Below are 21,367 nucleotides of genomic sequence, written 5' to 3' on the forward strand. Positions count from 1 at the left end.
ACTGTGGAGAACGTGGTGGAGGACTGATTCATGTGTATTCCATGTATTTTTGTATTCTTTGTGTGTTGAATGTTGGGGCAGTCGGGTCGACTGCTTTTGTAAGGGGGAGATACTGTTATGCCAGGGGGTATATTTCATGCATATTTGTGTTATTTGTGTTGGGGATGCTAGTTTGCACGCGGAGGGCTGTTGTGGCCGGCGGCGTGGGGCTATTACAGACACTTGCCTGTGCCATGATGGGCTTGTGCCGACCACTAGGTTCAACCAAGAAGGCCTATCAGCACTATAGGCCTTGACGTACAAAAAAAAATAATAATGGCAAAAAACAACGGCAAAACAGTTCATCCGGCACAAGCTTCCCCCATTCGTGCCAGATAAACGAGGTTCTACTGTTCAAGAGAATCAGGAGGCCATGGAAGGAAGAGGAAAAAGGAAGCCTGTAGAAGAGACATAAAGAAGAACAGCTTTCCACACAGAGTGGTGGAGGCAGGAACGGCCTGGAAAAAGATGTGCTCCACACAAAGACCATTCAGGAATTTAGGGCCAAGCTAGATAATAGTAGATACAGAGACGGGACAGTACCAGCGTAGCTCCTCTCCCGTATACCACAAATAGGTATATACAACTAGGTTAATACATACTCACATATACAAAAAAATAAAGAAAATACAGTACCCTCTCAAGTTTCGCGCTCGCTTCGTTCCGAAGGTATAGCGCTAAACTTGAGTATCGCAAAACTCGAGGTATTGAAAACAACGAAAAGGCGCTTATCTGTACCGACCCGTGGGGATTTTTTTTTTTTTTCATCCATCTGGGCCTGATGGTCGGCCCCGAGCCTGTCATGGCGCAGGCAACTGTTTGTAGTGGCGCCATTATAATAGAGTATTTTCACTCACGTGACCTTGTGACGTTTTCATGACGTCACGAAGTAAACATGGCCGCCACGTGTGACAGTCTATCCTTGCTGGGGGACCAGCGAGTGAGTGAGAGACCGTGCCTCGTTGGGGAATCGTAGTAAATGGAGTACTCCAAATATTATTTTTCGCTCTCTCTGGTGGGCAGGACTTATTGTGAGAGGATGGTCACTTACGTCAGGTTTAGTTGCCCTAAAATACGGCAGCTTTACGTGGAGACCAAGGCAAGCATTAGAGCAGGGGTTCCCAACCTGGGGTACATGTACCCCCAGTGGTACATTTGCACTTTTCGGGGATACATTGGGTCCAAGAGAATAACCACTACTGTACAGTACATGGTGTTGTAATCTGCATTCAAATTGCACAATGTCGTGTTTTGTTTTTTTTCAATTTCCATATTTTGGTAAGCAAAACTGTTATTTAAATTGTTTCATCAGTGTACACATACAGATTTGAGATTTCATTATAAAATAATATTAAAAGATTACAATTTCATGTTTTTTTTATACTAAATTTTTAGGGGTACACCGGAACCTATAAAAATGGCCAAGGGGTACAGGGGAACAAAAAGGTTGGGAGCCTCTGCATTAGAGGAAGAAATGGCTTTCACAAAGATACGCACTGTCTACATAACTAACAATGACCACATACTGTACTGTTGTGCTTCAACAAAGACTTCATCTATATATTTAACAACAAGTGACGCTTCAGAGAGTGACACCATTCATCTGCACTTGCACCACCTACCACACAAGCTGTCCCACTTTTAGGGGGCTGGTCATTCACAAAGCAAGTGTCTACATATACAACAGTACGTAACTAATACTTGAACAATGATGCTGGCAACATACCTAATAATAACTAATGTATCAGAGTGCCAGCATTCATCATCACTCATGCCTGCCATACAGTAATAACTTTTGGGGCTGGCCACTACTAAATCTAGTCATGAGGAATGAACTCTTAATTAATAAAGGCTAAATAACTTGACAAACAAGTGAAAATTCACTTTAATGTTGTGCACTGTCACTAATCTTTGCTTGACACCACTGGAATAAGCTATCTGAATCTGCAGGTGTGTTATATGTTAACACTGGAAGCACCTACAAGGACTGAGGAAACACTGTCGATCTCTACTCTTTATTGTGTATGACTGACACATCATTCCTACCTGTCATGAAGTGCTTTCCACAGACTCTCCAGCGTTCAGGGTTTGAAGTCTGGGCTCTGGAGATCCTTGCTAGCCAGAGACTTCTTTCAGCGATCAACTCCCTCCGCTCACCTTGCCGCGTTGGTATTTTAGGCAGGCAGTAAAACGATAAACTTGGGTGTTTATCTGCATTATTTCCACACCCAATGACACAGCAAAGATGTGGCATTTCTGTCCTCAGACGGGGCACCAGTACGTGATGTGAACACCACAAAATGAGGCTAGAAACTCACGTCCTGTCAATCCAGTGGCCATGAAACCTCCCGGCAAGTCCCCCAACAACTGAATCGGCTGATCCCGCCAACCCATAATGCACCGCGGCCGTGACGTCATGGATTGGTGCGACGTCACGCGAAACTACTCTATTGGCTTATGTTGCCCCCCGGAGCTCACTTTTTTTCCTCCTCTACACCTTTTTTATCTCAAAATACATACCTTGGAAAAAGGAAGAAAACAGGAAGAGAGAACGGGTCATTTTAAAGCCACAGATGAAGCCATACAACTGGCTGAGCTCTGAAAACATGCTTGTGATTCGCTGGGAGTCCGATGACATCATCACTGATGCTCACCCTTATCACAATGGTCATTTTCGTCCAACCGTTGTGGCTACTGGCAACGCCTGTAAGCCAAACCAGGAGCGAGTTCACGGTTGTCCGTAAGCTGGTGTCAAACTGGGCCTTTTTCTTCCCACCACGTTGGCGGCAGCTTGGGCAACCGGGAAATCCAACTTTTCCGGGTGTGTGTCACACACGCCCAAGGTCAGTTGCCCGTATCCACATCCACAACATAAACAAAGCACTTGCCCTGTATCAACATGGCGTCGTCTGCTAAAGTAAGGGCTGTCGTGGCTTGTGCTGCCATTACCCAAGTTATGGACTTGTTGCTGCAGTTAAATGGCAGGAAGAAGCTGTTGTGGGTGTGGCGTGTCTGTGGTTCCTCCATGCCAGTTCTCATTGTCACCACTGTGGCCAACCCACCCATCTAGACTCCGACCACACAAACACATGGATTGAGTAACAACAATGACACACACACACACACACACACACACAAGCACACACCAGACTCATCATGAACCATGGCAGATGTTTCTCACAAACAAAAATGTCTTTGCCATTTCCTAGAGTGTGTGAGAACTTATTTGGTGAGTGGTTCATACAAACCAAACATGCCCAATGTCAAGAAGAGAGCAGTGTTAAAGACGACTGCTCTGTTCTTGCCAAGAGCCAGGTTTGGTTCATGTGAGCCACTCACCAAGTACGTTCTAACACACTCAAGAAATGGTGAAGTCGTTTCTGTTTGTCAGAAACATCTGCAATGGTTCATAATGAGTGGTGTGTGCGTGTGTGTGTGTGTGTGTGTGTGTGTGTGTGTGTGTGTGTGTGTGTGTTTGTTGTTATTGGATCCACGTGTATGGGTGGTTGAGTCAAGATGGGTGGGTTGGCCACAGTGGTGACAATGAGAACTGGCACGGAGAAACCACAGACACGCCACACCCACAACAGCTTCTTCCTGCCATTTAACTGCAGCAACAAGTCCATAACTTTTAGCAGAGATGTGGATACGGGCAACTGACCTTGGCCGTGTGTGACGCACACCCGGAAAAGTTTGAGTTGCCGGTTGCCTTAGGTGGCGCCAACGCGGTGGGAAGAAAAAAGCCCTGTGTGACACCAGCTTACGGATAATCGTGAACTCACTCCCGGTTGGGCACACGGGTGTTGCCCGTAGCCCCAACGGTTGGACGGAAATGGCCATTGTGACACCGCCTTAAAGCAGTGAAGCCGCTGATAGGGTGAGCGTCAGCGATGATGTCATCAAACTCCCAGTGAATCACAAGCGTATTTTCAGAATTGTCAGCCAATCATAAGGCAGCCGCCTTCAACTGCGGCTTCAAAATGACCTCCCCCCCCCCCCACTCTCTCTCTCTCTCTCTCTCTCTCTCTCTCTCTCTCTTTTGCCATAGCCACAACGTTTGGAGTAAAACGTCCAGTGTGATACTTCCTTTAAAGGTAGCGTGCATGACGGCGATGGTAAGTAGACGTGACCCGTACGTGTCAAGGCAGCGCGAAACTCGGAGTGATAATGCGTGAAAATCGGGATGGTAAGAATTTAGGACTAACCGCGAAACTTGTGGATCGCGAAACTTGGATAGCGTGAAACTCGAGAGGGTACTGTACATAGGGCTTGCTGAGCACTGCTGTATTGCAGTGTTTGTAGAATTGTAGTAATACATTTTTGTGATTATCATACCAGGGGCTGTAAAAGGGGAATTTTTCCACTAAATGTGGGCCTTTGTAGCCACTTGAAGAGGGCAAGTGGCAAGGGAAGTGAGAGAGAGAGAGAGAGAGAGAGAGAGAGAGAGAGAGAGTGTGTGTGTGTGTGTGCTGCGAGGGGGTGCGGATCAGGGAAAGCTGTAGACACTTCCTCCATGGCCAGTGTCTTGATGCTAGGTCTTGCAAGGTAACAATATAGCAATGGAGATACAACAGATGGATACAAAAGAGATCTGTCCTCCATCTCTCTCCGTCACTAACTCCCTCCAGGAGCAGGCTACAACACTGCAAGGTTTTCTGCATTTTTACAACTGCAATCTCAAATTTTTATTTTTTTATTTTTACAGCTAGGGAGACAGACCAATGCCTAAACAAAACCTGAACAAAAAATTACCTACAACAACACTGTTCCCAGAAAGTGAGACAGAAGTTACAAAATGAGAAAACCAGTGAAGAGCAAGGAGGCTTCAGGAAGGGAAGGGGATGTGTGGGTCGGATATTTGCCTTCAGGATGGTAGTAGAAAAAATAATAGCAAAAGGAAAGAAACTATACGCTGCCTTCATGGATTTGGAAAAGCTTATGACAGAGTCGATTGGATTGCATTGTGGGATGTTTTAAAGATTTATGGTGTGGGAGGAAAACTGCTTAGTGCAATAAAGTCTTTCTATGAGGATGCATCTGCATGTGTCAAAATTACTGGAGAAACAAGTGAACATTTTGAGATAAAAGTGGGCTTAAGACAAGGGTGTCACCATGGTTATTCAATATTTATATGGATGGTGTCATTAGAGAAATGAAGGGCAAAGTTGGGGAAGTTGGAGTAAGACTGTTCGATGAGGGAAGGAAGTGGGTACTGAATTCAGTACTGTTTGCTGATGACACGGTGCTCATTGCAGAAAATGAAAGTGACCTACAAAATTTGGTCAGTGTTTTTGATAGTGTCTGTAACAGGAGAAAGCTGAAAGTAAATGTCAACAAAAGTAAAGTGATGGTTTGTGAGCAAAGTAGAAGTGAGGTTGTAGATTTTGTATGCCCATATAGAGTGGGAATTGAATGTGAAAAAGAATGCAAAATAATTTTGAATGGTGAAGAAATGGAGGAGGTCAATGAGTTTAAGTACCTTGGATCAGTTATGTGTAAGCATATGGTATGGAGGGAGAGATAGGAGAAAGGGCATTGCAAGGAAGAAGGGTGGTAGGGTCTTTGGGACGAATCATGAATGGCAGAAGTGTGAGCATGGAGGTAAAGAGGGATTTGAGAAATACAATAATAGTACCAACCCTCACATATGCAAGTGAAACGTGGGCCTGGAATGAAAGTCAGAGGTCTAGAGTGCAGGCAGTGGAAAAAAGTTATTTGAGGAGTGCTTGTGGTGTGAGTAGAATGGATGGAATGAGTAATGAAAGTGTGTACGAGCGTTTTGGAATGTGCCACAGGGGTGAAGGGAAGAAGTGTGGAGTGGTGGAAGAAGTGAGCGACAGACTTTAATGTGGTTTGGCCACATGGAATGAATGGAGGAGAGTAAGATGACCAGAAGGGTGTATGTGAGTGAGATAGAGGGAGGGAATGCTAGAGGACGACCTCCAGTGAAATGGAGGGATAGGGTGCAGGAGTACGTTAGGGAGAGGGGGGAAAGATCTTTGATAAACTTTGAGCAGGCAAGGAGGGAGTGTCTGGATAGAGAAAGTTGGAAGCTCTTCTGCCGTGGCCATCCCCTGGTGGGAGCTCCTAGGAGCAGGCGTCCATGAAATGATGATGATGATGATGAAGTTACAAAAAATGAATGGTCTAACTTAGCTGCAAGGGTGTTCAGATACAACCATCTTCAGAGCCTAGTCATAATAAGTATAAGGAACATATAGTACAAGGAGTTAAGGCTGTCCAGAGTTTACCACTCAAAAGGCTGAAAGAACAGACACTTGTTAAGTCTTGCATTAGGAAGATGGACAGACTAAGCATATGATGTGTGTACCACCAACCTGTATCTTCCAGAACCTGAAGAGAATCTCAGCATTGCTCATCACTCCCGCTGTCTTGGCTGCCGGAGTCTCAGACATGGGTGGGAAACAAAAGCTGGCCGTGCTGATCTGTAAAACATGGACTCGACAATTTGACAAGGAGGAAGCAGTGACGTTAGGCAAAAGCTAAAGCACACTTCTTGTTTAGGAGAGGAATTTCTGTCACCAAAGTTTCCCTGGATGAAGAACAGCAATCGCTGAGGTCCATTCCAGCAACAGCTTTGTTATACCGTTCCTCTAAGCTGTTGTGACACATTCTTGATAAATCTTTGCCCACAGAAATAAAAATGCAATCCAATATACTTTTTTTTATCAGCATGTTATAACTGCCTGGCAAGCACCATAGTGAATGATGCATCTCATGTGTTGAAGGGCATTCCCATTGATCAGACCAAGCTGAAATTTAACACAAATCTTCTTGCAAGCTTTGCCTGCACTGATCTGAGAGACTGACTTACCAATTTGGTGTCATTAGCAAATTTAATAAATAAACTCAAACATCAAAGTAATTCAAGTAAATTCTGAACGGTGCTGGAACTGAGCCGTGAAGGACACCACTATAGTCCAACACATCTAAACTGCCGCCTCTGACGTAAACACCCCCTGTACACTGCTGACCTCACGTACCGTGTCCCTCACATCTCTCTCTCTCTCTCTCTCTCTCTCTCTCTCTCTCTCTCTGTGTGTGTATGTGTGCGAGAGAAGTAGGGGTGTACTCTCATTCGGGGAGTATAGTGTAGGGCAATGCATAATAATAATAATAATAATAATAATAATAATAATAATAATAATAATAATAATAATTATTATTATTATTATTATTATTATTATTATTATTATTATTATTATTATTATTATTGTAACGGTCCAAATGTGCACTCTTCTCATATCATCACCATCATCACCATTGTTTTCTTTTATCATCTTCACCACCATCATTTCCTCATATTGTAACGGCCCAAACGTGTAACGAGTGAGTGAGTGTGGAATGCAAGTGAGTGAATGACTATATATTACAACAAACGAGCAAGTGAGCGGATGTGTGGACGGGTGAACGAGTGTGTGTGATAAGTAGAGATTGTTGGCGTGGATGAGGGTGTGAACGGATGAAAGACGGTTCTGAAATCCTCATCTCCAGTCTCGAACCCTAGAATGATTATTAGTCAGCTAGCGATAGATTATCTAGTTGTAATGCAGAGGTCAGGGAGTACACCGGGGAAGTGGAGAACCATTTAAGGAAGTCACGTGAAGAAGGGGGAGGAGCTTAGCTGGGAGAAGACGAGACAGCAAGGCAGGGCGTAGCATGCAGGCCAGGGAGTGAGCCGAAGAACAGGACGCACGTTTTTCTGAGGGGGTGGCGTGACCGTCTATCACAGCCCTGTGAACACCACCAACCACCACAAGCACGGCAAAGGCGAGGCAAGGCACAGCAGAGCACAGCAAGGCGAGGCGGAGCAAAACACAGCAAGGCGAGGCGGAGCAAAAAACAGCAAGGCGAGGCGGAGCAAAACACAGCAAGGCGAGGCGGAGCAAAACACAGCAAGGCGAGGCGAAACAAAGCACGATTTGGCAAGGCGAAACAAGAAGGACAGGAGCAGCACCACAACACGCCTCAGCCCATAACCACATCCTCGGCCTCTTCAATCACACCTCAGCCCGTAACCACATCCTCGGCCTCTTCAATCACACCTCAGCCCATAACCCCATCCTCGGCCTCTTCAATCACGCTCAGCCCATAACCACATCCTCGGCCTCTTCAATCACGCTCAGCCCATAACCACATCCTCGGCCTCTTCAATCACACCTCAGCCCATAACCACATCCTCGGCCTCTTCAATCACGCTCAGCCCATAACCACATCCTCGGCCTCTTCAATCACGCCTCAGCCCCATAACCACATCCTCGGCCTCTTCAATCACGCTCAGCCCCATAACCACATCCTCGGCCTCTTCAATCACGCCTCAGCCCATAACCACATCCTCAGCCTCTTCAATCACGCCTCAGTCCATAACCACATCCTCGGCCTCTTCAATCACGCCCCAGCCTCTCAACCAACACAACCCCGGCCTCGTCAACAACGCAATCTACACTCATCGTCCCCGGCTTCTCCCTCTTCCTCCCTCCTGCACCAGCCATCACTTCAAGGGTCTTCAACACAGATAAGCATTCAAATGTTCCCCAATCTCCCTGATAGATAGTTAGTTAGGTTAAATACTATTCATTTATGTATGTAGTCATTTAAATGTCACTCTGCTAACCTCCCAAGGTCTGTAAATATATTCATACACAAGAAAAGTTATTAAGTTACTGTAAATGCTATAATTTAAAGCCTGTCAACCTGCCATTTGGGCATTACTGAACACACACCCACACACACACGTTAGTGAATTATCACCACTCCCCCTTAACTAAACATTGTCTCAGAGTGGTTCACACGGGAATTCACCCACCTTCCATCATTACCGCACTAAAGGTAACCATCACAACCCAGAACGAGTGTTCACTTGTCCTGAGGCTTGTCTCAACATCATTGACAACCGCTCGGAAATAGCCAGACGACCACCCCGCTACCACATTACCATCTAACGGTTTCTAACCAGTGGCCGTCAGAAGGAATGTAGCGTTGGCTTGAAAAAAAAGACGTTACATTATTAATATTCAGCATATTATATATATATATATATATATATATATATATATATATATATATATATATATATATATATATATATATATATATATATATATATATATATATATATATATATCACTATCCATTTCCTTTCGTCTTGTCAACTCCAGAGAGTAGTTCAGCATGCTCTCTAAAGACAAACCCTCTACCTTCTTAAGCCAAGCTACATAAAAACACACACACTCACCATTTCCTCATAATTATAAAAATTTACAAAGGATATTCAACACAAAGCCTTGGAGGCCCCATCTGGGACTTTACTTTTGGCTACTGTCTCAAGAGGTGTCTTGTTAGCTCTTCCAACTTTTTCTTCATCAACTTTTGCAATATTTGTGGCCTTCACTCTACTTTCCACTCTATGGAACACCATCTCTCCTCCTCTAAACCTTACCTTTTCTTTCTAACCAAAACACAGGTTCTGAGCCTGTTGAAAGTAATCTCTACTCTGTTCCCTCCTACTATCTCTATCCTAACTTTCATTCCAAAGCTGGATGTTGCGTCTATGTACGCAACGACATCACTTGCTCTCGTGCCCACAACATTGAATCTTCTGAATTTCCCACCACCTGGCTAAGGCTTAATTGTCACTCTATTACTAAATGCATCTGAACTGTTTGTTATCTCACCTAACTCTACCAGCTATGCAAAGTTCTTTGACTATTTGAATGCTAAAGTGGAGCACATCTTGACTCACTCTCCTTTTACTGAAGTCTTCACCTTCAGAGACTTCAATGTTCACCACCAGCTTTAGCTTTCATCCTCTTTCACTGACCAGCCTGGTGAACAAGCCTACAACTTTGCTCTCCTCAGTGATCTAGAGCAGTTGGTTCAGCACTCTATACATATCCATGAACCCAATGAAGACACACAACACTCTAGACCTCTTTCTAACCTCCAATGCTTCAGCATGTTCTGTTATACTGTTCTTTCTATTGGGTTCTTCCAATCACAACTTTGTGTTTTTATTCTGTCCTATCGCTCCTGTACAGCCTCTGGACCCACCAAAGAGGCGATGCTTCCGGCATTATGGTTCAGCTCAGTGGGATGACCTGAGGATGATCTTTATATTTCTGCCTGAAATCATGCCAAATCAATTCTTAGATTCACTAAAAATGCTTTCATCAATAAATATTGCAGCAACCTTGCTTCCTTTAATGCTTTCATAGCTTTCTGGCATCTATTGCCAAAAGTATCTTCAATGATTTCTCTTCTTAATCTTTCCCACCTCTCCTTTGTCCTGACGGCAGCACTGCTGTCACATCTGTCTCTAAGGCTGAACTCTTTGCTTCAACTTTCTCAAAGAATTTCACTCTGGACTATTCCAGGCATATTCCCCCTGCTCATCCCCTTTCTATGCCTGTTATTAAAATTCTTAGGAATGATGCTTTAGATGCCCTCGCTGGCCCTGATTCTCAGAAGGTTTGTCGACCTGATGAAGTGCCTCCTGTTGTCCTTAAAACTGTGCTTCCGTGCTGACACCCTGCCTGCTCAAACTCTCTTGTGCTCTTGCCTAAGAAGAAAGACCACTCTAATCCTTAAAACTACTGTCCTATAGCTTTACTTTCTTGTCTTTTTAAAGCTTTCAAAACAATCCTCAATAGTAAAGTTTTTAAGTATCCATCCACTTCTGACCGTCTATCTGATCACCAGTCTGGGTTCCGCAAGGGGAGTTCTACTGGTGATCGTCTTCCCCTCCTAACTGACTCCTGGTCATCCTCTCTCAGCTGCTTCAGTGAAACTTTTGCCGTTGCCTTAGTGACTGCTGTTCTGAACTTGCTAACTGCATGCCTTCACTCCTCCCGTGGCCCCGCTGCACACGACTTTCTGCTCTAGCCCATCCCTATACTGTCCAACTCCCTTGTGCAGCATCTTCATTCTTTCATCCCTTTCATTGATAAACTTTGGAACAGCCTTCCATCACCTGTATTTCCTCCTGCCAATGACTTGACCTCTTTCAAGATGGAGTATCAAGACTCCTCTTCACCCAAAGCTGACCATTCTTTTGGCCCTCATTTCTACTTTCTTTACAGGAGCAGTGATTAGCAGACTTTTTTCTATCTATTTATATTTGCCTTTGAACTGCCTCCTTTACTGTCATTTTTTTTTTTTCGTCTGACTTGTAGCGCTGGTAGGCTATCATGACAAGACCTACTTGGTCGGCCCCAGGCCATTAGCAGTGCAGGCAAATGTTTTATAGTGACACCATCTTGCTTGTCTTATGCTGAGCCCCACAGCTCTCCTCGATCCTCTTAAAAGAGTTTTGCTAGAGGTTGATATACAGTCATCAGGATAGCACATGGGAAGTCTTTGGCCACTCAGTGACGACTGAAAATTGTCAGCTTGTCGTGGCCAGCGGGACTTGAACCTGGACCCCACTGGAAGCCACGTCCACACGGCGACCACTCAGCCACCACCTCTCCAAGCCCAAACTGTTCTCCTAAACCTGCTGACTGCATGCCTCTCCAATTTTCATGGCCTCATTGCATAAGACCATAGCTGGGCGTTACCGCGATAAATTAACGCGATACTTTATCGCTGATAACAAATCGGGTTATCGGCCAGCCGCTACTTATTTAAATATATATCGGTATCTTCGTTACTTTTGTAATGAAACTTGTGATAATCGCTACTTTTTTCCACCTCAAAAAAAAAACGTTGTCTCCTCCCTACTGCGCATGCGTGGCCCGGGCGCCCGGTGTTGTATGAAAAAAACTTCGGGGTATGAAATATCTTCGGTGAAGAGATTTCATACTTAGATCATCAACATTAAAACACTAGGTTATTTTTTGTTAGACTCAAAAATCAATATATCAAAGAGAAAAATCATTTAACTTTGTCCCAAAAATTATTATCCACTGCCTCAAATTTGATATTCCATATTCGTTTGTGAGCATGCCATGATATTGAAGGCACCTGGTGTTGTGTTATTTGGTGTCTCATCGTCAAAAGCTGGTGCTTTTGTTTACAAACACTGGTCTCTCGTGAACTGCGCATATTCAGACCAGTAAGCGTAGCCCTGTACAGTCTCACAAAGCTTTTCAACACTTTAAGAGTTGCTGGAAGGCTGAATCAGACATACAGTACCACCATCCTCGCTGCTTCTAGAACGACACTCTGTACATATATATACAACTTGTACAGTGTCGTTCTAGAAACAGTGGTGATGGTGGTAGTGGTACTGTATGTCTGATTCAGCGTTCCAGCAACTCTTAATTACGGTTAAAAAGCTTTGTGAGACTGTACGTACAGGTCTACGCTTGCTGGTCTGAGCATGCACAGTTCATGAGAGACCAGTGTTTGTAAACAAAAGCGCCAGCTTGTGACGGTGGGGACGCCAAATAACACAACACCGGTTCAGGCGTTTCTAGTATTACCGTCCATAGGTACGTGTCAACGTGTGGTTTTCAGGTTTTGTAAGTTTTCTAAAATACAGATAATGAAAATTTGAATTCATCTATGTTTTTTATTTGAAATATCAATATAGTATCGCTTTCCCCTATCGAACTTATCGCTAGCTAGTATTGGAATTGTGGATTTATATCGGGTATCGGTTATCGCCTATATTTGCGTCTCCAGTTAACGAATATCAGTTATCACCAATGAGGTTTTCCATTATCAGTTATCGGTTATCGGGAATAAGGATTTCTGTTATTGTGCCCAGCTATGCATAAGACTATGTTAGCTCATCCTTTTGCTGTTCAAAGTCTTAAAGCAAGAGTTAACCAGTAACTTATTCTTTCATCCCTGTCACTGGTAACCTGAGGAATAAGCTTCCTTCTTCTGTATTTCCCCCTTCACACAACCTGAATGCTTTCAGGAGGAGGGTATCATGAAGCCTCAAAGACTGACTCTGATCCTCCTTTATGAATTCTCCAATCGTTTTCAGAGGAGCAGCAGGAACACAGCAGGATTTTTTTTTTTTTTTTTTTTTTTTTCACCTTGGAGCTGCCTCCTTTGACGGTAGGATAAAAAGGGTTAACTTACAACATACTCTCCATCTCTGTGTGTGTAACTTCCCTTGTACTGGAGTTAGATCTATGGGCCTGTAATTATCTGGGAGTGTTCTGTCTCCATTGTCCAGGATTGGTGTGACCTTGTCAATCCTCCAGTGAGTGAGGGCTATGCCATTCCAGAGACTATAAATATGAGTGTGACAACTGAATATCTCACTTTTGTTTCTTTAACCCGGTGGTAGCAGCGAGGATCATGTTTCTTAATGGTCCCTCTAAGCGAGAAAAATGAGAAAAAAATCATCACTCACACAAACCATTTCATAATATATATCAAAGCATTTGTGATCAGTTTATGCATCATCTATTTTGGGGGGTTAAAATCATGGCACAAAATTGGCCCGTCACTGCTACACGGTAAAGCCACAACTTTGGCCCGTCACTGCCACCGGGTTAAGTAGCTCAAGACGTATATTATCTGGTGGTGAATTCTCATTTGTTTTAAGAATGTGTGTTGAAAACTTTATCAGTACTATTTAAAAGCTGCTCCAGGAATGAATGGCATTTTCATCAATATGATTGTCACTGATGGTGCTGGCAGTGGCGGCAGCGGCCAGTCTGGCATGACAGAAGCCACTGAGAGGACATCAGTTTTGTTGAAGGTGTCTTGATACTCCTCTCTTGAAGCAGCTCAGGTCATAAGATACACTGCTATGTACAGGGAGGACTTTCAGAGTTTATCAGTAAAAGAGGAGAAGGTGAAGATGCTGCTTAAATTTTGCATTACGAAGTTCAGGTTGGCCAGGACAGGGATGAGCTTGAGTAGAAAGTTGTGAGCAGCTAAGTAAGCTATTGGCTCCAGGGGTAAAGGCATGCACTTGTCAAGTTTACAAGAGTTAATGGCACCAAAAGATACTCTAGAGGGGTATTTCTATTTCTCAAAGCAAATGAGAAATTGATCTATTTGGGAATAAAGTAATTTTTTTGCCAAAACTATGCCAAGTATTAAAACTGAGGCCCCACGACATGAAGCGAACATTCCGACATTGTGCCAAAGAACACTGGCTGGCTTAAAGCCTTTGGAGTGTTGTCTCAGGCCACTGCATGGCTCTGTCTGTCTCCCATTTAGATGACTTTCTTTGTGCTTCAGTTTTCTCCAGTTATTACTATTGACACAACACTGTCTATGGTAGTGAGGCCCGAGGCCGCCCTGAGGGTCATGAGCTAATGCTTCCCAGCCACCTTCACGAGGTGAAACAAAACACAGGGATGAGTGCCACTGCTTAGCCACCACTGTCTATCTATCTATCTATCTATCTATCTATCTATCTATCTATCTATACCTCTGATGCCCTGCTCCCTTGCGGGAACTTCCCTCCAGGGGCCCGGGTGGCCGCGGCAGAGGTGTCTCCATCTCTTGTAACGGTGTAAAGCTTGGTTGCAGGGAGCTCAGCCAGGGTTTTGGTGGGCGTGAGGAAAAACACTTGCTGCCTTAGAAGAAATGTATTCTTACCCTAAGATACAGTGTAGCATTGGTGAGAGAGACGAGACAATAGGTGTGTGTCAGTCGAGCTCTCTGGAAGGAGTGACGAATTACAGATTGGAAAATAATGAAGTTACAATTGGTCACGTATGTCAAGGTGACCTCTAAGCTTGATGAAATGCTTTGTATACATACTGAGACGGTAAACACTGACAGCTGACATTCCTACAAGGTGGCGTGATCTATCTGTCGTGGGTTTTTTCCAGTGATATTGCATGCCTAATTTGTGGTGATATTAAGTAATAATAATAATAATAATAATACACTGATATACTACAATTACTATAACACTCTCCCTGTTCTGGCACTCCCTCTCACCACATTCAATCCTGCTGCTTCCAACTCTCTAGCTCGCTCAGTGGCTGTTTTGCCACCATTGTCATGGGAGGTATTTCTGCCTCTCAAAACATATGAGAAATTGATCTATATGGGAAGATAAATCTTCTACCCAACAATCTGCCTGAGACTTGAACCCGAGGCCTAAGACGTGAGTGAGGTGGACACTCTTAACGTGGCTGAATGGATAGCGTGATGGCCCCACATTCAGGAGCTCCAGGAGGGACGCAGGTTCGAATCCTGGCCACCACACAGCTGAGGTTTTTCAGTTACCGCCGAGTGGCTTAAGACTACCCACATGCTGGCCTGAAGACCACCCATCAACCTGGGCACTAGATAACCTCTCCAAAGAGAGGCTCAAAGATGAGTTCCGGGGGGCAGCATGAGCCAACGCAAGATGGCGCCACTATAAACACTCGCCTGTGGCAGAGCGGGCTGGGCCGGCCATCAGGCCCCACCAGGAAGAAGCCTTGGGCTGGCCATCAGGCCCCACCAGGAAGAAGCCTTGGGCCGGCCATCAGGCCCCACCAGGAAGAAGCCTTGGGCCGGCCATCAGGCCCCACCAGGAAGAAGCCTTGGGCCGGCCATCAGGCCCCACCGGGAAGAAGCCTTGGGCCGACCATCAGGCCCCACCGGGAAGAAGCCTTGGGCTGACCATCAAGCCCCACCAGGAAGAAGCCTTGGGCTGACCATCAAGCCCCACCGGGAAGAAGCCTTGGGCCGACCATCAGGCCCCACCAGGAAGAAGCCTTGGGCCAACCATCAGGCCCCACCAGGAAGAAGCCTTGGGCCAACCATCAGGCCCCACCAGGAAGAAGCCTTGGGCCAACCATCAGGCCCCACCAGGAAGAAGCCTTGGGCCACCATCAGGCCCCACCAGGAAGAAGCCTTGGGCCAACCATCAGGCCCCACCAGGAAGAAGCCTTGGGCCTACCATCAGGCCCCACCAGGAAGAAGCCTTGGGCCAACCATCAGGCCCCACCAGGAAGAAGCCTTGGGCCAACCATCAGGCCCCACCAGGAAGAAGCCTTGGGCCAACCATCAGGCCCCACCAGGAAGAAGCCTTGGGCCACCATCAGGCCCCACCAGGAAGAAGCAGGCCAACCATCAGCCCCCAGGAAGAAGCCTTGGGCACCATGGCCCCACCAGGAAGAAGCCTTGGCCAACCATCAGGCCCCACCAGGGAAGAAGCCTTGGGCCAACCATCAGGCCCCACCAGGAAGAAGCCTTGGGCCAACCATCAGGCCCCACCAGGAAGAAGCCTTGGGCCAACCATCAGGCACCACCAGGAAGAAGCCTTGGGCCAACCATCAGGCCCCACCAGGAAGAAGCCTTGGGCCAACCATCAGGCCCCACCAGGAAGAAGCCTTGGGCCAACCATCAGGCCCCACCAGGAAGAAGCCTTGGGCCAACCATCAGGCCCCACCAGGAAGAAGCCTTGGGCCAACCATCAGGCCCCACCAGGAAGAAGCCTTGGGCCAACCATCAGGCCCCACCAGGAAGAAGCCTTGGGACAACCATCAGGCCCCCACCAGGAAGAAGCCTTGGGCCAACCATCAGGCCCCCCCAGGAAGAAGCCTTGGGCCGACCATCAGGCCCCTGGGAAGTAGCCTTGGGTCAACCATCAGGCCCCACCAGGAAGAAGCCTTGGGTCAACCATCAGGCCCCACCAGGAAGAAGCCTTGGGCCAACCATCAGGCCCCACCAGGAAGAAGCCTTGGGCCAACCATCAGGCCCCACCAGGAAGAAGCCTTGGGCCAACCATCAGGCCCCACCAGGAAGAAGCCTTGGGCCGACCATCAGGCCCCACCAGGAAGAAGCCTTGGGCCAACCATCAGGCCCCACCAGGAAGAAGCCTTGGGCCAACCATCAGGCCCCACCAGGAAGAAGCCTTGGGCCAACCATCAGGCCCCACCAGGAAGAAGCCTTGGGCCAACCATCAGGCCCCACCAGGAAGAAGCCTTGGGCCAACCATCAGGCCCCACCAGGAAGAAGCCTTGGGCCAACCATCAGGCCCCACCAGGAAGAAGCCTTGGGCCAACCATCAGGCCCCACCAGGAAGAAGCCTACCGGCGCAATAGGCCGCGACGTAAAAAAAAATAAATAAATAAAAAAAGCTAACTGCCCCCTGCTAACTGGAGTATCTGTCATCATCCTGGACCATTGCAACACAAGTAGAGGGGGAAGGAAAAGCAATACTGCAGGACACTTGAAGAGGGTGAAGACAGCCACTGATTGGTAAACATCTGTACGTGCACTGAAATCCATTACTGTTGTGGCTATGAAAGCTGACTGGTAGGATCCTTGTGTATCCTGGTGAAAAACAGTCAAATGGAGAAACTTGAAGATACAACTCTAATGTAAACTGGCTTGGGTCATCACTCACCTTTCTAGCATTGGGAAGAGGCTCAGAGAGTGTGCTTGGCATGGGGGAGAAGCTGCCTTGACAGGGGACAGTGGCAGCCGGCCCTCTGGCAGGGGGTGATGGCGGCGCCTCCTGCTCCCGGCCGTGGCTCTCACCAGAGTGTCTCTGTGCAGGGAAACATCCTATAGAAGACACAGCTGCCAGTGCATGCTCACCAGCCAACTCAATAATTCACACACACCAATATTTTTGTATAACATCTACACCAGACTCTCCATTTTGCACGTTTCTTTATGAGGATTTCCTTACAACACGGCTTGCAGCTGACCCCTTTACACACACACACACACACACACACACAACATTTGTGTATTTGGACGAGGAGATGATGAAGAAAATAATAGTTACAATGATAAGGCCAAGGTTGGAGTATGCAGCAGTGGTCTGGTCTCCTCACAAAAAGAAGAACATAAGAAAGCTGGAAAGAGTACAGAGAGTGGCAACTAAGATGGTACCAGAACTTAGTGATCGGACTTATGGAGACTCAATTGCATGGGGCTCACAACCCTGGAGAGAAGAAGAGAAAGAGGAGACCTGATAGTGGTGTACAGGGTGGCGAGCGGGGTGGAGAATCTGGACAGAGAGGACCTGTGTGTGTGGAGTGAGAGAGAAACGAGAGGACATGGAAAGAAGTTGAGGGCGACCACGTGTAGGTGAGATGTGAAAAAGTTTAGCTTCCCAAACAGAAGCACTGACCTGTGGAATGGACTGGAGGAGGAGGTGGTTTGTGCAAGAAACATTCATGATTTTAAGGAAAAGTTGGATAAGAGAGGATATGGAGACAGGACAGCACGAGCGTAACTCTTTTCCCGTATGTCACAACCAGGTAAATACAACTAGGTAAATACACACACACACACACACACACACACACACACACAAAACTTGGAAAGGAATTGGAATAAATATTGGACAGAAAAAGCAAGTATAACATTTGGAGGAAAGATGGGAGAGAAGGAAAGGGAGGAGGAGTGATGATAATGACGAAACAAAACCTGCAAGTGACGGAAGTGAGACATGGAAAGGACAGTGTGGGGGTGATGGCTGTGCAGATACTGACAAACAGTGGAGAGAAGACTAACATAATAACAGCCTATGTCCCCTGAAACCAAAAGGTGGAATGAAGTAAGATACAACGCTATGCTGGAAGAAACAGTACGGGCACTGAGAAACGGAATAAAGAATAATAGAAAGGTAATATTAACAGGATTTTTCATTTGCAAAGAGGTGAATTGGGAACACTATGCAACAGAGGGTTGAGAAAATACCTGGGGAAGTAAACTATTGAAGCTGGCAACAGATAACCTTGTTATGAAACAAGGCTGAGAGGGGATGACCAACCATCAAGACTTGACCTAATTTTCACAAAAAAATGTTGAGCTAGATGAAGGAGTCAGTCATGAGTGCCCCTTGGGAAAGAGCGACCATGAGCTATTACAGACAAAAACTAAAGAAGGATATGAATGTCGAGATGAGGCATATGAGGAAAAACTACGCAAAGGCAGATTACGTTGGACTCAAAGAGTTTCTTCTCTGGGGTAAACTGGACTGATATGAAGAGGAGTACTGACATTCAAAAGAAATATGACCTTTTTATGAATATTTACAACAGAGAAATAGAGATATATGTTCCATACTATAGGGGAGAGCCGGTATGATTCGGACACTTTTTAGAAAAATATTTTTAGAAAAAAGTTTAAGAAATGTAATTTTGTTGATCTCAAAATGTTCCTCCATCATTTGGCTCTTTAGGCTGCTAATATGACACTCATAGCTATTTCCAGTTTTCAGATGTAGGTGATGAAAGACAAGTTTCTAAATCGTCTGAACCATCCCCAACCGTGGTGATGGTCCGGCCAGGGAGGTGGGATGGTACGGACACTCATAATACTCGCCATAATATTGATATAACTTAAGTTTGATTATATTTCGTGGCCTGTTGCTGCTACGGTAAAGCACAATTGTTATTCTCTTCTCTGGATTAATGGTGCAGTGGGTGATGGAAACACAAAAGATACAGGACTGACAATCAGCAAGACTGGACCTGGTCCTGACAAAGGGAATGCACTTGTTAAATGAATTAAGATTGTGACCCTGGAAAAAGAAGTGATCACGTGATGTAGAGATGGAAACAGAGGAAGAGCTGGGGGGACAGATCATATAGAAGAAACAGGAGAAACTACAACCCAAGGTGGTTAAAAGGAAAATCTTAAAAAAAAATATTATGGAAGCTAGACTAGGAGAAAAAAAGTTGAAGAAGTGCAGGAGAAAAGTATGATGTTTTTGGATGTGAGACAAGATCATGTCCCGTGTGTAAGCCAAAGAAAGAGGAAAGAAAGGATTGAAGCAATGCAAGATGTGCGATGCAGCAAAAAAGACAAAGCGTGGAAAGATTGAAAAGAAGTAGAATCAAAGGATAAAGAAGATTTTGAGACAGCAAAAATGAATACATGAAAATAGGAGAGAAAGAAAGAGAAAGGATATGAAAAGGATGTTATTTGAAAAAAGTGCAAGGAAAAGCTAAACTGTTTTATGATTCATAAATAAATCAAAGCAAAGGAGAAAGACTGAAAGATGCGACAAAGATACTCAAAGATCCTAAAGACATGACTGAGCTGCCAAACAAGAGGTTCAGCAAGTCTTTACAAAAATCACAGTTCAGTGAACTAAGATGACAAAGATAATGTTCAATAGATGAAGTCATTTCTAACTAAAGAGGAGATGTATAAAGCTAAATGGAGGAGCTTGAGAGAGGAAAGCAATAGGACTGGATGGAGTCTCAGGCTTATATTGAAAGAATGCAGAAATCAGCTGGTTGGACGGTACATGATATCATAAAGTGCTCCAATATCAACTGGTAAAAATTACCAAAAGGTGGCGGGCTGAGGTGGTCCTGTATAAAAAGAGGTAGGAAAGGAAAGAACCTCTCAACTACAGACCAGTATCATTGACCAGTGTAGTTTGTAAAATATGCGAGAAGTAGTAAAAAATGATAGACCAAATTTGTGAACATAATAATTACAGAAAAACAGTATGGCTTTAGAAAAGTGTAAACCATGTGTAACAAACTTACTGAGCTTTTACTCAAGAGTGACAGACATAACACAGGAGAGGGCGGATGGGTGGTGCATGTATCTGGACCTGAAGGAAGCTTTTGATAAAGTTCCACACACAAGACTACTATGGGCTATGGAAATAAAGGAGGGTTAAAGAAAGGAAAATGAAAAACTGGATGGAAAGTTACCCTAAGGGAAGAGAGATGAGAACAGTGGTAAAGGACATGAAACTGGAATGGAGAATTGTAGATAGTGGAGTGCCTCAAGGATCGGTATTGGCACCAATACTTTTCCTAGTATAGTACCCTCCCGAGTTTTGCGTTTGCTTTGTTCTGGTATAGCACTAAACTTCGAGATGTGAAAGCTTCGAGGGTATTGAAAAACACTGAAGCGCTTATTTGTTCCAACCCGTGGAAGCTGACTTTTCTCTTGCACTCACTTGTTATCTCCAAAAATCACGGCTTGGAAGAAGGAAGAAAACAGGAAGAGAGAAAGGGTCCTTTTAAAGCCACAGATGAAGCCTTACAATTGGCCAAGTTCTGAAAACACACGAGATTCGCTGGGAGTCCGATGACGTCATTGCCGGCACTAACCCGGTCAGCAGCCTCACTGCCTTGGGGCAGTGTCACGCTGGCAATTTTCCTCTAACCGTTGTGGCTACTGGCAACGCCCATGCGCCCATCTGGGAGCGAGTTGTCGGCTGTCCATAACCTGGTGTCACACTGGGCCTTTTTCTTCCCTGCGTTGGCGGCAGCAGACGGCTGACAGCTCCTCTGGTGTGCATCACACACATGCCAAGGTCAGTTGCCAGTATCCACATCCACAACGCCAAACAAAGCACTTGCCCTGTATCAACATGGGCGTGAGTCTGCTAAGTAAGAGGGCTGCTGCAGCTTGTGCCTTCATTACCCAAATTATGGACTTGTTGCTGCAGTTAAAAGGAAGAAAG

At 45.5% G+C, this 21,367-nt stretch overlaps 1 protein-coding gene across 8 annotated transcripts in view; it reads right to left on the bottom strand.

Moving 5' to 3' along the window:
- LOC127007891 (uncharacterized) overlaps window positions 1-21,367 on the bottom strand; it is a 212,392-nt gene that overhangs the window by 29,894 nt on the left and 161,131 nt on the right. For 5 of the 8 annotated variants that reach the window (XM_050879345.1, XM_050879379.1, XM_050879388.1 and 2 more), the window contains 2 exons: window positions 17,324-17,467; window positions 6,378-6,485 (listed from right to left, as the gene is read on the bottom strand). In XM_050879345.1, the coding sequence (XP_050735302.1) occupies window positions 6,378-6,485; window positions 17,324-17,467 (252 nt within the window). Of the gene's footprint in view, window positions 1-6,377; window positions 6,486-8,866; window positions 9,044-13,058; window positions 13,334-17,323; window positions 17,468-21,367 lie in introns of those variants that run through there. The other 3 variants (XR_007760681.1, XM_050879400.1, XM_050879351.1) reach the window with 3 other exon arrangements.

This window comes from Eriocheir sinensis, chromosome 4 (assembly GCF_024679095.1).
Source record: "Eriocheir sinensis breed Jianghai 21 chromosome 4, ASM2467909v1, whole genome shotgun sequence".
Classification (NCBI taxonomy): Eukaryota; Metazoa; Arthropoda; class Malacostraca; order Decapoda; family Varunidae; genus Eriocheir; species Eriocheir sinensis.